Source organism: Euprymna scolopes, chromosome 15 (assembly GCF_053919585.1).
Source record: "Euprymna scolopes isolate OS-2025 chromosome 15, ASM5391958v1, whole genome shotgun sequence".
Lineage (NCBI taxonomy): Eukaryota > Metazoa > Mollusca > Cephalopoda > Sepiida > Sepiolidae > Euprymna > Euprymna scolopes.
Genome location: NC_136496.1, coordinates 4869120 through 4886752, shown reverse-complemented (window position 1 = coordinate 4886752; position 17633 = coordinate 4869120). Strand labels below are relative to the sequence as shown.

Sequence of the window (17633 nt, the reverse complement as noted above, 5' to 3'; positions counted from 1 at the left end):
GATAAGTGGTGATCACTGTGTAAAAAACAAAACAAAAAAAAACAACTTTATTTGTCATTTTCGTTAGTAGCTTTAGCAGAAGAGAGAGACGTATTAGTATGAGAGTTTAGTGTTCGTACGCGCACGTATGTCCTCTTCGTAGTCGTGAAGAGTTCCTTGTATGGAGACGAAGATTAGATATCTGACAGTTATATATAGGTCAGGCCTGTTTAAGGAGAAAGAAAGAGACAGGAGTTCTTGTGTGAAGATAGAATGGTTGAAGAGAATAGTTCAGTCTTTGTGCGCGCACACGTTTATAGCTAGTAGCCGTTGGTACAAAGGAAGCCAGTTAAAAGAAAGGAAGGGGTAAAAGTTTTGCATGTGTTGACATGTTGTCGTGTGTGAATGTGAGTTGTATCGTCGAGGACAGTTCTTTAGCATCACAAAGAATGTTCGTTTGGGTACGGCACGTGGAAGCAAGTAGTAGTTTGAAAGGAAGCTTGTTTTATACTCACGTTAGGTCGGGGGGGGGGGTGCTTTGCTTTCTATACTAAAAAAATTTCATTTTTAAGCAAATTGTGTCACATTTTGTTTTCGTGGGAAAACAAATAAATACTGACAGAAAGCACCAAGCTTACCTGGCTCTCAGCCAGTTTTAAAAGCAACGTTCATTTCTGCGCATACGTGGTGACTCCTATGATTCTTAAGTTAATTACCAACGCATTGAATTCACTATCCTCTTTGGCTAGCGAGGAAGACTAATTACCCTACGTTTTTGAGTTTGATCCCATCTCTCTCTCTATCTTTTAAAAAATTTTCACTATCTTCTTTGACCGTCGGGTTAGCATGGAAAACTAATTACTCACCTCTCTCTCTATCTTTTTTTTTTATTTTAACCATGTGGAAGCCATTCTTAACATCACTTCGTCCTTGTGCCAATATCCTCCACCCGAGCAATGCCGGGTACCTCCGCTAGTTTTTTGTAAAGGCCAGTAGTAGGTCAAGCATTTGTACTGTCAAGTTTACTCCAGCATACGCTGCATCATTAATGGAAACACTCCCCTAACTTTTCAAGGAACAATTAAAAACGGGACGGATTTTTGTGGTGACACCAAGGCCCTCCTTAATAACAGGCCTATGAAGGATCTTACAATATTTTTTATACTCTCCAGGAGTAACAGAGAAAGGTTCAACAATACCAATTTGTTCATATTCTTCAAACACTCGTAAGTATTCGTTATTTAAATCTTGTTTCTTTAGGAAAGGCACATAATTAGAATCAACCAAAGACAATCTCTCGAAGTCCTAGGGTTAGGGTTAGGGTTAGGGTCGAAGTCCTAGGGCAGATCCACATAATATTTCCTATCTTTTAACACGTTTTTTTATAATTTCATTTCATTGTATGCAGACATTTTAGCACTCTCATCGATTCCGATGGAAAGAAAGTTTTCAATCCCGCATTTGACAGAAAACTCTTCAAAAAATGGCCCAAATGTGTTAAAATAAGAGGGCACAGGATTCAACACACTTTCGACCAAATAGGAGCAATATTGAGATAATGATCGGCAAACTCGATCAAAGGGAGGCAACTTAGTCAGAGTTTCCCTATTAGATTTGAGCTTCAAAAAATTAGGCCCGTTACCAAATAGGATAATTTTATTGGAAATTGAGACATTTAACTATTCGGAAATTTTTTATTTGCTGGATTAAGTCCAAGCCAACGAAGCCATGAAACACAGTGACAATTAAATTCTTATAGCCATGACAGAAAAGAAGCCCTGCATCCATTATATTGGATGTAATTTTGTCAAATCTGTTAACTTCAAATTTTAAATTAAGACTGTCCATGAATAGGGCAGCAAAAGGAAAGGGTTTCTGAGATCCCAAGTTTGAGATGTTCATGGATCTCGTTCCAATGAAGGTGTTCACAGACATTACTACATGTCTAGGTTCAGGGGCCTGGGAGGAAATTCCAAAGTCTAGCAATTCAAGGGAAGAAACAATTTGAGTAAAAGGCTTTATGGTATCTAGGGATTTCTACAGTGTAGGGGTGGGATTTTGCTGCTTGTTGGGTTTGTCGGGGGTGTCTACGTTGAGGGGTAGTACTAGTGTTTTGAGTTCGTCCGTGCACTTACCATTGAAGTACTTGTAAATGAGACACACGAATGCCACATTACGGCAATGGGACAGAGGTTGGAGTTTGACCAACAGTGCGGGACCTATTACGTTGGCAAATCTTTTCTGAACCCTATATAGGAGCGAGAGACTAGTGGCAGATACAACAGCCCAGATGTGGCAACAATATTCCATGCATGGGTGAATTGTGATTTTTTTTACAGATAAAGGTTACTCTCAAGTGTGACAAACTTTCTAGCATATACACACACATATATATATATATATATATATATATATATATATATATATATATATATATATATATATCAAGGCAATAAGAATGAAATGTTTACCCAATAAAAGCAAGTGTAAACTTCAATCTATTATAAATATTAATATTTATATATCAATATACTAATTTTTTATTTATTTTTTTTATTACATTTTCATCCCAATCAAGGCACATTGCCACTTTGGTGTAGGGGGCTACTATCAGGGGCAGCAACTACTGGGGCACTATGTTGGGATTTGGGCAGCAAGATGTCGGTTCACATTACACTTGAACTTCTGCAGGTCAGTACAGTTAGGAAAGCAGTGACCTGGAATGGAATTCCAGAGTCTAGCGGTTCTGGGGAAGAAACTACTGGAGTAGAAAGATCTTTTACATCTAGGGATCTCTACTGTGTGGGGGTGGGATTTAGCTGCCTGTCGGGTTTGTCGAGGGTGTCTACGTCGTGGGGGCACAAGTGTCTGCAGTTCGTCAGAGCATTCACCATTAAAATACTTGTAGAACAGGCAGAGGGATGCAACGTTTCGTTGATGGGACAGAGGCTGAAGCTTAGATGCCAGTTCAGGGCCTATCAGATTGGCGACTCTCTTTTGAACCTTGTCTAGGAGTGAGAGACTAGCAGCAGATGCACCAGCCCAAATGTGACAACAGTATTCCATACATGGGCGATTGTACTGTCATCATGTTTTTAAAGAGTTTCAGTTAGGTGAGGAGGAGCTGAACAAGAGGTTATGCAGGATATCAGACATGCAACACAAGTAGACCTTTCTTCAACTAGAACTGTGGCCTCAGGAAAGCCCATACTAATCCCAATCAAATAAAAAAAAGCTTATTCCGCAGAGTTTCAAAGAATGCTATTCTTCTCTCCAGAAGAAAGAAAGAAATTAGCAAATTATTATCATAGCTGAGCAAAAATTTGCTGGTTATGGCATTAAATGAAATAGCATTTTATGATCGTTAGTCATAAATTGTAGAGAAATGTGTTCATGTCAGTTAAAAACATGTAAAAATAGGAAGAAAATGGGGGAAAAACAAACCGGGAGTCCAGAGTGCATGAAGCATCACTTGATGGTAAATCCAAAAAGTGAAGGAAATGTTTTTCCAAACAAATAGTCAGAAATTCAAAGTCAGTGGAACGTGCAAGTGAGTTGTAGAATGAAAAATAATCTGATTAGAAAAGTAATTTCGGAGCGAGAAATAATCAAATTTGAAAAGAAATTCAATTTAGCTTAAAGGAATATAAAATTATTCTTGCAATTGCTGAAAATGACCCCAAATTGCAAGGTTAATATTCAGTCATTTAAATGTAACCAACTGAACTGCTCCTGTCATTGGTCATATGCCAAATTGTAAGAACAGACATTATATTTAAAAATTCTACCTCTGCGTTCCATGTTTTAAAAGAATGTGTCCTCTATTGTTTCAAACCTGACGAAATGATTAATTGTAGATATAGACCATTTCATACCGTCCAAAAACCTAACAGCCAGCCATAGTTCTCTCTAAAATGTGCTGCTGTCATTGTGCACAGAAATCACTATTGCCATTGTTTCCAAAATAATAGATGTATTCAGATTAGAGCCACCTTCAGGACTGCCAGCTACAACTGTAAAAGAGTAATAAAGAATGCAAGAGAGTTGTATTCTAAGTCCGTCAAGTCCAAAGTAGCTGAGCAGCGGCTTGGTCTCACCAGTTTTGGCAAACGGGGTGTGTGCTCTATCCCAACTATCATCGAAGGACCTGAAATAATCTCGTAAACATCGGATAAAGCTAAACTCTTTGTCAAGAACTTTGCAGCTAATTCTACCCTATGTGATTAAGGCTGCCAACTTCCCATATTTCCTGTGTTTGAAAACACACTATGCGACATACAAATATCTGTGTGTAATCAAAACCTCGATTCCAGTAAAGCAACTGGCCCTGACGGCATTTCTATTATACTGCTAAAAAAGCTTCAACCAGAACTAGCTCCCTTACTTATAAATGCGTTTAAGCATTTTCTTGAGAATTGCTTCCCAACACACTGGAAAATCTCATCAATATGCTCTGTATTTAAAAATTCAGATGATCGGTCATCTCTCTCTCTCAATACAGACCAATAAGTCCCCTAAATTGCTGGAATCTGTGTTAAATATAGAAGTAGTCAAGTACCTCAGCAAAAATAACCTTTTTAGTGACATGCAATACGGTTTCCGTCCTGCTAGAGCTACAGCAAATGTGCTAACAGTTATATCTCATAAGATTAGTGAATCTCTCGACAGAGACTTCCTTTCTGGGGTAATTGCTCTTGACATATCAAAGGCCTTCGATAAAGGTCTACTCCACTACTCGAACTATGGTATATCTGGAAATGTCTTTTCAGTTATTAAATCATTTCTCTCTGATAGGTTCATAAGAGTAGTAATTGATCGGCAGAAATCAGAAACTGTCTTCCTGATCTACATCAATGATTGCCCAAATCGCATTTTAAGATCATTCATAGACATTTATACTGACGATACTACCATCTATATCAACACTTCAGAGGCTGTAAATGATCAAGTTCTCTCTGATTCTTTTTCCTCTTGATCACGTTGTGTAATGGGGAAAGAGGTGGCTGGTTACTTTTAATGCATATAAACCCAAGCTTCTATCTTTCCATCATCAACACTCTGACCCATGTCTGACATCAATTGAAATGAATGGCTCTCGTTTTGGGGAGGCTCCATGTTTTGATAAGCTGTTGGGTCTGACTTTTACTCCTGATATGAGATGGAACACATACATCAAATCTGTTGACAAGGCTGCTGGAAAAATGGTGAAATCGTTCTACCACTCCAGTAGATATTTCACTGCTGATATAATTCTCTACCTGCATAAGAGCCAAATACGTCCAAGGATGGAGTACTGTTGCCACATCTGGGCAGGAGCTGCTAGAGAAATTTTATCTTGCCTTGAAAGAGTTCAAAATAGACTTTGGAACCTAGTGGAGGATGCCCTTTTCTCTTCCTTGCAACCTCTTTTCCACAGAAGAGACGTTGCAAGCCTGTCTCTGCTTTATCGTTATTTTCATGGTAAGGGCTCGTCTGAGCTCCAATCTATGGTTCCCCGGTTTGACTTTCACGAAAAACACTCTCTAGCTGAAACCACTATTAATAATTTCTCCCACTCTTTATCTGTGCCTAAACCTAAATGTAGATCCCATGAACAAAGCTTCTTTTTTAGAACTGTGTGCCTGTGGAACTCCGTTCCGTTTTCCTGCTTTCCAACTGACTACAATATAGTCGTCTTCAAGCCCAACGTGAACAAATTCTTGATGAACCGTCCCCTTAAGTAATCCATTTTACCAAATTTCCGCTACTAACGATTACTACGACATTTTCCTAATGACCACTGTACACTCATTAACCCTTATCCTCTAGTGGCCTCCGGGCTTTGATAAGTGGTGACTCCTTTGTAAAAAAAAACAATAAATTTACTTGTAAATTTTAATTTAGTCTTGATTTCTTTTTCCCTCCGTCTCTCTCTCTCTCTCTCTCTCTCTCTCTCTCTCTCTATATATATATATATATATATATATATATATATATATATATATATACTCGGGTTTTTTTATATTCAAAAGTAATGGACTAATGAATTCAACGAGATTGTTAGATAGTGCTCAATAAAAAGAGCTAAAAATACTTGTTTATTGCTATTCATTGAACTTTTGAATAGTCAAGTCGCTGCCTGATGATATCTGTTGTTTGATTGAAACAAGTGGCTATTTGTAGCAGCGGGATGTGAGCATGTTTATATAACAATAAACAAGTATATATATATATATATATATATATATATATATATATATATATGTATGTATGTATATAAATAAACATGTCAGTATGCTAGAACGTTTTCATACTAAATTCTACACAATTACACACAATGTAGAAACTATGCATAAATAGAACTGAGCATAATAGTTTAATGAAACCAATCATTTAATAAGAAGCCATAAAATTAATATAGATTAATAACGCTCGTTTTTCAAAGGTTGGTTGGTTGTTTTTGTTTAACGGCATATCAACCCTTTTCGGGTTATTTAATGCTGAATCCAAAGATTTTGAAGAACAATATTTTAATAGAATATATTTGTTTATTTCAAGTCGGTTTCTATTCAACCCATAGTTGGGACCCTAACAGGTACTACTACTCCGGGTCAGAGTGGACCTAGAAGCAATGGAAATTAAAGGGTGGCTCCACACTCCCCAAAGCCCACAAGCTGGGGCCTCACCACTGGATATAGTTTAAGGTCATATCCAGGACCCCCATTGAGGGACTTTTACCCTCTGCAGGGGAGCAGTCTGTGTATTCTAATGCCCCACCGACAGGGCCCGTTTTTCAAAGGAATATGCAAATTAGTTAACATTCATGAAGTAGCTCGCATATCCATGACTGAGTATATTAAGAAGTTCGTTTTAATAATTTTTAAGTAGAAAAAGTAGGCTTTTAATATCAATGTTGGAATGAGCAAAAAACTCAACGTTATAGTCTTAATAGAGTAAATAGATAACATATTACTACATTATTATATCAAATATGTACTTTCATGATTTTACGATCCAGTGATCTGCCACTAGATGTAACTGAAAGGGCAAGTAACTCATAGTTTGGAATTCTGTTTATTATTTAAGTACAAGGTGTCCAAAAAGTTCTCTCCAATTCTCTCTCCTCTGATCTTGAGCACGTAGTACAATGGGGAAAGGAGTGGCTGGTTACTTTTAATGCATCTAAAACCAAGCTTCTCTCTTTACATCATCAACATTCTGATCCACATCTGGCATCAATTGAAATGAATGGCTCTCGTCTTCAGGAGGCCTCAAGTTTTGACAAGCTTCTGGGCTTGACCATTACTCCTGATCTTAAATGGAACATGTACATCAAATCTGTTGCCAAGGCCGCTGGAAAAAATGGTGGGATCTTTCTATCGATCTGGTAGATATCTCACTGCTGATGCTATTCTCTATCTATATAAGAGCCAGATACGTCCAAGGATGGAATACTGTTGCCACGTCTGGGCAGGAGCTGCTAGAAAGGACTTGTCCTGCCTTGATAGGGTTCAAAATAGACTTCTGGGAAGGTTGGGCGTGGGGCCAGCACCCTCACCCTGTAAAAAGAACTCCTCGTTACAAAAACATCTACAAAAGTTGTAGATGGCCTATGTCCCTCCAGGGGCTTAAGGGCTACGGATCTCTCTCCAGCAATAGTGACAGCATTTTTGTCTTGATCTTCAAAAAAATAAGGTCTAATAATCTTCTCCTCCATTACTGCACAGCATACAATGCAATTTATGGGATGCAAATGCTTCTGATGAACTGCCCTTGGATTTTTCAGAGCCCCCAAATTTTTCAGGGTCCCAAAATATGTTATTTTTGTTAACGAATCCATTCAAATGAAAATGGGCTTCATCTGACATAATCAACTTTTACACAAAATATTAAACCCTTGTTTAAAAATCTTCAGGCTTCAAATGTTGAACAAGCTGCACTTTATAAGGAAAGAGTTTTAAACTGTGCAGAATATTGTGTAGTGAGCTTCGACATATTCTAAGTTGTGTGGAACGTCGTCAAATTGATGTTTCAGGATGCTGCTCCACGCTTTCTCGCAGTCTTTCCCTATTTTAATTTGTGATGTCGTTTCGAGGTCTGCCAGCTTGCAGAAGATCAAGTACAACTCCTTGGTCTTCAAATTGGCGCACAATGTTTCGAATTGTGTTGTGACTTGGACTATCTCTTACATGAAAATGCCGTCGATAAGCTCTTCGTGTCAAAATAATCGACCCCTGATTTTGGGAAAACAATTTCACAACTTGCATACGTTGTTCAATGCTATACTTATCCATAATTAATTTCCAAAATATTATCTGTAAAATATCTGAAATAGAGAAAAAAATAATCATTAATGGTAAAGTGACAAAGATTTTCAACAATTCAGTGATTTTTTTGGACGCCCTGTATAACTTTTTTCATTACGAATTAATTTTCTACTTCATCATTTTTCATAATTCTTAGATATTTTACTAATTTCGACATGATAATTACGTAAATTTTAATTGAAATTCAATATTTTGATTCTCGTTCTTGTCCTGAAGAAGCACCTTTTTCCCTCACATTTGGACTATTATTCTCATCATTATAAATAACCTTGCTTAGTTCTTTCCCATTGCAAGAACTTAGACATCAAGGTCAGAAAGTGGGATTGAGAATTCAGCGCCCCAGAGGAGAGGCACCACTCTGCTGACCTGCAAAAAGTGTCTGGCCAGCTCCGTCGGCATTTCCTGGTGAGGGTGCCTCAGGCGATTAGCAATAAACGGGTTTGTATTACTATACACATAGATTCGAAAAAGTTGTCAAATAACGAATATATAACAAATAAATGTTATCAAAGGCAACTTTTTCGAATCTGTGTGTAAGTCCCTCAATGAACTAACCCCTTAAGGCAAAAACTGGCAGGCTGAACCTCCTAGAACTACACAGAACTAAACTCCCACCGCAAAATCAACAGGGATCGGATCATAACAGTAATGTTAATTTTGGGATAAAAATCCCTAACCGAAGTCCGAATAATACCAAATATCGCACAAAAAAGCGAATGATGCGTTGCGACGCGACGCGTACATTTCCACAACAAGTTAAAATAAATGTTTTCATTTTTTTTTCTCATTTTTTTTTTTTTTTATAAATATCAATAAAAAAAATATATTTTAAAATATTTAAATCACATTCATTAATAATAATAAAAAAAAACAAACAAACTAAGAAAACAAAACGTTTGAAATTATTTTTTTGAATCATAAGAACTAAACCGGACCGGAAGTTGTGATTGTTCATAAGTTTTCCACCTTTTTATTCCCGGGAGCCTTTTTTTGTTTTTGTTTTTTAATTAAAAAAGAAAAATGTTATTGAGGCAATTTTTGTTGCGGCTACCTTTTCCTCGATGGAAACAGATGAGGCGGCCTCCTTCAGGTCTTTCAATCAACTTTTACTTACAATGTCTATATTTTCTGTCGATTGTACGTTTTTGATAATACGATTGTTGACCTCTGCGAAATGAAAACACACCGAAAAGAAAAACATTTACGCAAATATCATTTGTTCTGAGTTGAAAGTTTTCTTTTTACGACGAAAAGTCACCATTTAAAAAAAAATATAATTAGATTCTCAATGATTATTAAATAAAATAACACAAAGTCCACTATTTTATATTCATAAATTCTAATCAACATTTTGTTAATTGTTAAGGTTAATTCCTATTTCAGTCACGTAAATTATTTATTAATGGATTTTGGTATTTTCTTGTAAAAAAATATTTTATTCTAATCATAGTTTAGTAAAATAAATATAAATAAATTGAAAAAACTCCGCATATTTTTTCATAACAATTCGTAATCCCCCTCTTCCAGCCAGATTATACTTTTTTTAGACGATTACATACAAACAGCCTTACACAAAAAAAAAAAAAAAAAAAAAAAATCTGCAAATAGTGTAGGGAAAATTGTTTAGAGATGAGGGCTCACTTTCCTATACAAATTTAACATAAAATGAGCACCCATTTCCTGGTCGTCGTTTAGTTGTAAATTGAGAAGTTATGTAATCAATTTTTTTTTTTTTTTTTTGGTAAATTTTTATGACGTGTGCCAGTGTATTATAAACACTCCAACCTCCCTATGTTAAGAACGACTTTCGGAATACCCCCCCCCCCCGACCTCGGAAGCCGTTCTTAACATGGGGGGGGGGTTATTCCGAAAGCCGTTTTAAATTAGAACTGCTTTAGAACGTAGTGTGTATATATATATATATAATATATATATATATATATATTATATATATATATTATTAGAACGTAGTATAAACATCCCGTATAAACACGGCGAACCAACCAGTGGTTGGTTCGCCGTGTTTATACGGGATGTTTATACTACGTTGGTCCAACCACTGGTTCGGGGTGTTTACGCCGGTGCAGACTGCAGGTCGTAAAAAAAAAAACCCATCACTTTCCTATACAAATTTAACATAAAACAGCACCCATTTCCTGGTCATTTAGTTGTAAATTGAGAAGTGTAACCAATTGTTTTTTTTTTTTTTTTTAGTTTTCAGTTCGAAAATATTTCGAAATTCTTCTCGATTTCAGAAAAACAAACAAACAAAACAAGGTGCTGCTACTGATCCGTCCGCGCTATTTTTTTTTAAAATCGTATTTCCACGTTTAATTAAAGTTTTATGATATGTTTTTTTTTTTATTCAGTTGTAATGTTAAAGTACAGAATAGGTACCCATGTTAAGAATGGCTTTTTAAATAATAACGTTATGATTTCAGCACGGATCACCTTTCTGCATGAGTACCCAAAACAAAAACAGTTATGCCGAGAAGGTACCATGCTGAAATAATGACGAAACCCATTCTTAACATGAGGAGGGTGTAACTAATTCTGTGCTTTTATCTGACAATTTAATAAACAAAACATGCTGCAAAAACTTGAATTTAACTTGAAAAAAATATTTAAAAAAACAAAAAAAAAAAAAAAATAGCACGGTATCTTTTCTGCAGAAAACACCCAAAAGCAAAACAATTTTTACTTTTGGTGACGTCACTTCTATTTCTTTTTAAATTAGGATTAGTTTTTATTTTTATTTTTATTTTACTCTTTATTCAACCCCAAACAAGGCACAGTACCATTTGAACGAAACGGACTACTACTTGGGACCATATTTACAGGAGCATTATCCAAAGAGTTGAGCAGCCAGATGTCTGTTCACATTACATTTAAATATCTGCATGTTAGTACAATCACGGAAGCAGGAAACAGGGAGGGAATTTCAAAGTATAGCAGTATGAGAGAATGAAGCAATTAGAATAGAACGCTTTTTTGATATTTAGGAATGGCGGGGTCGAAAGTTGTTGCTTGTCGAGTTAGTAAGGGGTAATTACATCAAGGGGACACAAGTGCTACGAGTTCATCAGAGCACATTCCATTAAACTACTTCTAAAACAGGTACACTGATGCAACATTGCGGTGATGGGACGGGGGTTAAAGCTTGGTTGATAGTGTGGGTAAATGCACCAGTCCAAATGTTGCAATAACACTCCATGCGTGGGCGAATGGTGGCTTTGTAGAGGTACAGGATACTCTCAAGTGTGATAAATGTTCTAGCACGGTAGAGGGAGCCCACCTTCTTTGCAGCAGCTTTAGTATTTCAATGTATTTGTGCCAATCCAGGTTGCTTGTGAATGTTAAGCCAAGGAGTTTGAATGACAAGCTCTTAGGTAGGGTGTTATTTGTCATGGCAGTTGATGTTTGAGACGTTTTTTTTGTAATTGTTGAAGGAAAGAAGCTAAGTCTTAGTAGCATTAAATGTTGCAATCCATTAACAACCCCATTCCACTATGGACTGGAGGTAATTTTTGAGGATTTCTGCCATTGGCTTAGATATGTGTACATCCGTTTTTCCTTCATGTTTTTATAGAATGTTGTATCATCAGCAAATATATCCGTCTTGAACACAATTTTATCAAGGAAGTTGAAAAAAAGATATTATTAATCATAGCAATCAGTGGTTGAGAACCTTTCTTCTAATTGTTAAGGAAAGAAGTTTAGTCTTAGTAGCATTAAATGTTACCATTCATTTATGATCCGATTCCACTACAGATTGGAGGTAATGTTTGTAAGGTTTCAGCCATTGTCTTAGATATGTGTACATCCGTTTTCCCCTCAGACCTGTTATAGAGCATAATGTTTTTGTTTGTTTGTTTGTTTTTACATAGGCATCATCACTTATCAAGGCCGATAGGCCACTCAAGGATAAGGGTTAAAGAATGTACAGCAGTCAAAAGGACAATATAGTAATCGATAGTAATGGAAGTTCGGTAAATTTGTTAACTTAAGTGAACGGCTCATCAGAAACTTGTTCACGTTGGACTTGAAGACAACCATATTATAGACAGCTGGAAAGCAGGAAAACGGAAGACAATTCCACAGGCGTGCAGTTCTAAGAAAGAAGCTTTGATCATGGAATCTATGTTTAGGTTTAGGCACAGATAAAGAGTGGGGGGGATTATTGATAGTGTTTACAGCTAGATGAGTGTTTCTTGTGAAAGTTTGGCGAGGGGGGACCATAGATTGAAGCTCAGTCGAACACTTTCCATGAAAATAACGATAAAGCAGAGACAAACTCTCAACATCTCTTCTGTGAGATAGAGGTTGCAGCGAAGAGAAAAGGACATCTTCCACCAGGCCACGAAGTCTATTTTGAACTCTATCAAGGCAGGACAAGTCTTTTCTAGCGGCCCTTGCCCATATGTGGCAACAGTATTCCATCCTTGGACGTATCTGGCTCTTATATAGATAGAGAATTGCATCAGCAATGAGATATCTACTGGATCGATAGAAGGATCCCACCATTTTTCCAGTGGCCTTGGCAACAAATTTGATGTACGTATTCCATTTAAGATCAGGAGTAATGGTCAAGCCCAGAAGCCTGTCAAAACTTGAGGCCTCCCCAAGACGAGAGCCATTCATTTTAATTGATGTCAGATGGGGATCAGAATGTTGATGATGTAAAGATAGAAGCTTGGTTTTAGATGCATTAAAAGTAACCAGCCACTCCTTTCCCCATTGTACAACGTGATCAAGATCAGAGGAGAGAGAATCAGAGAGAACTTGGTCGTTTACTGTCTTAGATGTGCCACCATAGCTGGTAGTGTCATCAGCAAAATGTTATCAGCATATTTACCCATCTTGGACACAATTTTATCAAGGAAGTTGTTTCTAAATATCAGGAATAATAAAGGTCCAAGAAAAGAAGCTGTTGGAGTAGAAAACTTCTCGGCATCTAGGTACCTTAATAATGAAGGGGTGTGATTTTGCTGCTCATCGGATTGTTCGCATTACATTTAAACTTCTACAGAGTCATACAATATAATACACCTTTGATAAATTTGGCACAAGGCCATCAAAAGTGTGAGGAGTGGAGGTTGCAGTGTTCACTCTGCATCTTTCCTAATCTTAATGAGAAGCATTTTAAATTATTCGTCCACGCAGTGTTTCTTTCACCATTTGACTATCACTTTCACTTCAGTAGTCACCAAAATACCACATTTACTCCGTGGGCGGTTCTACTTAAAAGATTACTCAGTTTATTTTTATTTTTTTCCTTTTGTTCATTCCATTTGGTACCATGTCTGCAGGGGACTAAGGAGTCTCTCAATCTTGGTCATGTCAGGTTGTTATAGAGAAACTAAAGACACACGAGGATGCTGTCTAGCATTAAATGTTCTCATTTACCAGTAAATATTAAAAGCCAAAATGTTTGACCAGGAATAATAAAGGTCCAAGGATCGATCCCTGAGATCTGTCTGCATTAATATCGTATTGTTTGGACATAGAACCATCGAGGACAACATGGATTTTTGCTTTTGTCCACTAAGAAAAATTTGCTTATGTTAAATAGACGCCAAAAAATATATGTTGTGTGCTACATACTTACTGTTTATCTGTATTTGGTTCAGATCTAAAAAAAATTAAGACTTTTCTTTGCTTTTAAAATTTATATAATTTGTGAAGGATTTTAATTGATTTTTAAAGTGAAATATATATCATTTGTGAAGAATTTTAATTTATTTTTAAAGTGAAATATATATCATTTTTGAAGAAGTTTAATCGATTTTTAAAGTGAAATATATATCATTTGTGAAGAATTTTAATTGATTTTTAAAGTGAAATATATATCATTTGTAAAGAAGTTTAATTTTTTTTAAAGTGAAATATATATCATTTGTGAAGAAGTTTAATTTATTTTTAAAGTGAAATATATATCATTTGTGAAGAATTTTAATTGATTTTTAAAGTGAAATATATATTATTTGTGAAGAAGTTTAATTTATTTTTAAAGTGAAATATATATCATTTGTAAAGAATTTTGAAATATATATCATTTGTAAAGAAGTTTAATTGATTTTTAAAGTGAAATATATATCATTTGTAAAGAATTTTAATTGATTTTTAAAGTGAAATATATATCATTTGTGAAGAATTTTAATTGATTTTTAAAGTGAAATATATATCATTTGTGAAGAATTTTAATTGATTTTTAAATTGAAATATATATCATTTGTGAAGAATTTTAATTGATTTTTAAAGTAAAATATATATCATTTGTAAAGAAGTTTAATTGATTTTTAAAGTGAAATATATATCATTTGTAAAGAATTTTGAAATATATATCATTTGTAAAGAAGTTTAATTGATTTTTAAAGTGAAATATATATCATTTGTAAAGAATTTTAATTGATTTTTAAAGTGAAATATATATCATTTGTACATAATTTTAATTGATTTTTAAAGTGAAATATATATCATTTGTAAATAATTTTAATTTATTTTTAAAGTGAAATATATATCATTTGTGAAGAATTTTAATTGATTTTTAAATTGAAATATATATCATTTGTGAAGAATTTTAATTGATTTTTAAAGTGAAATATATATCATTTGTAAAGAATTTTAATTGATTTTTAAAGTGAAATATATATCATTTGTAAAGAAGTTTAATTTTTTTTTAAATGAAATATATATCATTTGTGAAGAATTTTAATTGATTTTTAAAGTGAAATATATATCATTTGTAAAGAATTTTAATTGATTTTTAAAGTGAAATATATATCATTTGTACATAATTTTAATTTATTTTTAAAGTGAAATATATATCATTTGTAAATAATTTTAATTTATTTTTAAAGTGAAATATATATCATTTGTGAAGAATTTTAATTGATTTTTAAAGTGAAATATATATCATTTGTGAAGAAGTTTAATTTTTTTTTAAATGAAATATATATCATTTGTGAAGAATTTTAATTGATTTTTAAAGTGAAATATATATCATTTGTAAAGAATTTTGAAATATATATCATTTGTGAAGAATTTTGAAATATATATCATTTGTGAAGAATTTTAATTGATTTTTAAAGTGAAATATATATCATTTGTGAAGAAGTTTAATTTTTTTTTAAATGAAATATATATCATTTGTGAAGAATTTTAATTGATTTTTAAAGTGAAATATATATCATTTGTAAAGAATTTTGAAATATATATCATTTGTGAAGAATTTTAATTGATTTTTAAAGTGAAATATATATCATTTGTAAAGAATTTTAATTGATTTTTAAAGTGAAATATATATCATTTGTAAAGAATTTTGAAATATATATCATTTGTGAAGAATTTTAATTGATTTTTAAAGTGAAATATATATCATTTGTAAAGAATTTTGAAATATATATCATTTGTGAAGAATTTTAATTGATTTTTAAAGTGAAATATATATCATTTGTAAAGAAGTTTAATTTTTTTTTAAATGAAATATATATCATTTGTGAAGAATTTTAATTGATTTTTAAAGTGAAATATATATCATTTGTAAAGAATTTTGAAATATATATCATTTGTGAAGAATTTTAATTGATTTTTAAAGTGAAATATATATCATTTGTAAAGAATTTTAATTGATTTTTAAAGTGAAATATATATCATTTGTGAAGAATTTTAATTGATTTTTAAAGTGAAATATATATCATTTGTGAAGAATTTTAATTGATTTTTGAAGTGAAATATATATCATTTGTGAAGAATTTTAATTGATTTTTAAAGTGAAATATATATCATTTGTAAAGAATTTTAATTGATTTTTAAAGTGAAATATATATCATTTGTGAAGAATTTTAATTGATTTTTAAAGTGAAATATATATCATTTGTGAAGAATTTTAATTGATTTTTGAAGTGAAATATATATCATTTGTGAAGAATTTTAATTGATTTTTAAAGTAAAATATATATCATTTGTGAAGAATGAGTTACCACACATATCCAACGCTTTATATTTCTTTTTCTTTCTTTTGCAGGTCGTCCATTAACATGGCTACAATTTCAGATCCATTCTTCATGTCAAGATTGTCAAGTGTCGACGGTCGGATTAATAAGCCAGAAATGGACGGTCCATTTCTCTTTGAATGGCATCCCTGAACCACAGCAATCATCAGAACTCATCATAGCCAGTGTCCTCAACCAACCAACAGTAAGTATTAACCCTGATCACAAGTGTGCATTTTGTATATACATTTTGGGTTATTTTAATGTTTTTTTTTTTAATATGAAGTAAATTGTGGACAACAATCAAAATTTTTAGTTCTCTTTTGTTAAATGTTATTGTGTTTAAATGAATAGAAACTGATAACATTTCTTGGAACTCTTGCAGAATTTGACCCGGATCCTCGGGATTTTCTGTCAATTATGGTTAGACCTTGACTGGCAATGACCGGATTAAGCTGAACAAAGTAACAGACGCAGACAAATTTTAAAATAAATAAACCGATAAAAAGTACAGTTAAGAAAACTTACAGTTTTGTTTTTTTTTGGCAGTAAACGTTGCTTTTTTTTTTAAACAGAAGTTGTTTCTTTATAAGAAAAGATGAATGATTTTTATGAAAACTGTAAATTGTTAGGTGAAAGTACAGAAAAGTTTTTTTTCAAGAAAATTTACAAATTATTTTTTGTCAACAAATATTTAAAAAATAAACAGAAAAAAAATACCCCCATCTCCCAAAAAGTAATTAAAAAATTACATTTTTTTATACAAAAATAAAAAAAAAATATCGATTTAGCATTTCAACATTTGAACAACGCTCAGCTTAATCTGGTGATTGCCAGTTGAGCCCAAGCCATAATTGATGGAAAATCCTGAGGATCCGGGTCAAATTCTACAAGAGTAACCATTTCTCTATGTGTCATGAGTAGGCTGACAGTGATTCAGTATTATAATAGACGAGAGAAAAACTCCGAAGATTCTGTAGACATGACCATATTGTCTGCTTCAGCTTTATAGTGTTCCACCTGAGACGCCCTTGACCGAAGACCAAGTGAACCAAGTCACGCTAATGTGTGAAAAAAGAATGCAACGGTAAGTTAAAATTAATTTATAATCTATTGTATAAAAGACAGTTGTCTGTGTATATGTGTGTATGTATATCCAGCTCAAAGTCAAAAAGTACAAAACAAACACCCGCAAAGTATGCATATTCTAGATCAATTTTGCCCTGGATGAATGATATCTAAAACTTAGAAAAAAGAATTATTCATTCTCTGGAGATCAACTGAACCAGTTTTTGTCGGGTGGGTCGGTTTTTTAGCTGTTTTATTTACTAATTTAGAAAGATAACGTCAGCTC

The 17633-nt window shown here is 33.6% G+C and overlaps 1 protein-coding gene across 1 annotated transcript in view; it reads left to right on the top strand.

The window, feature by feature from the left end:
- The first annotated feature begins 9219 nt into the window (after positions 1–9219).
- LOC145293701 (MTRF1L release factor glutamine methyltransferase-like) overlaps positions 9220–17633 on the top strand; it is a 39793-nt gene continuing 31379 nt past the window's right edge. Inside the window, exons 1-3 of the mRNA XM_080140129.1 lie at positions 9220–9375; positions 16312–16484; positions 17284–17366. Coding sequence (XP_079996255.1) covers positions 9306–9375; positions 16312–16484; positions 17284–17366 — 326 coding nt within the window. The 5' untranslated portion in view covers positions 9220–9305. The remainder of the gene's footprint in view (positions 9376–16311; positions 16485–17283; positions 17367–17633) is intronic.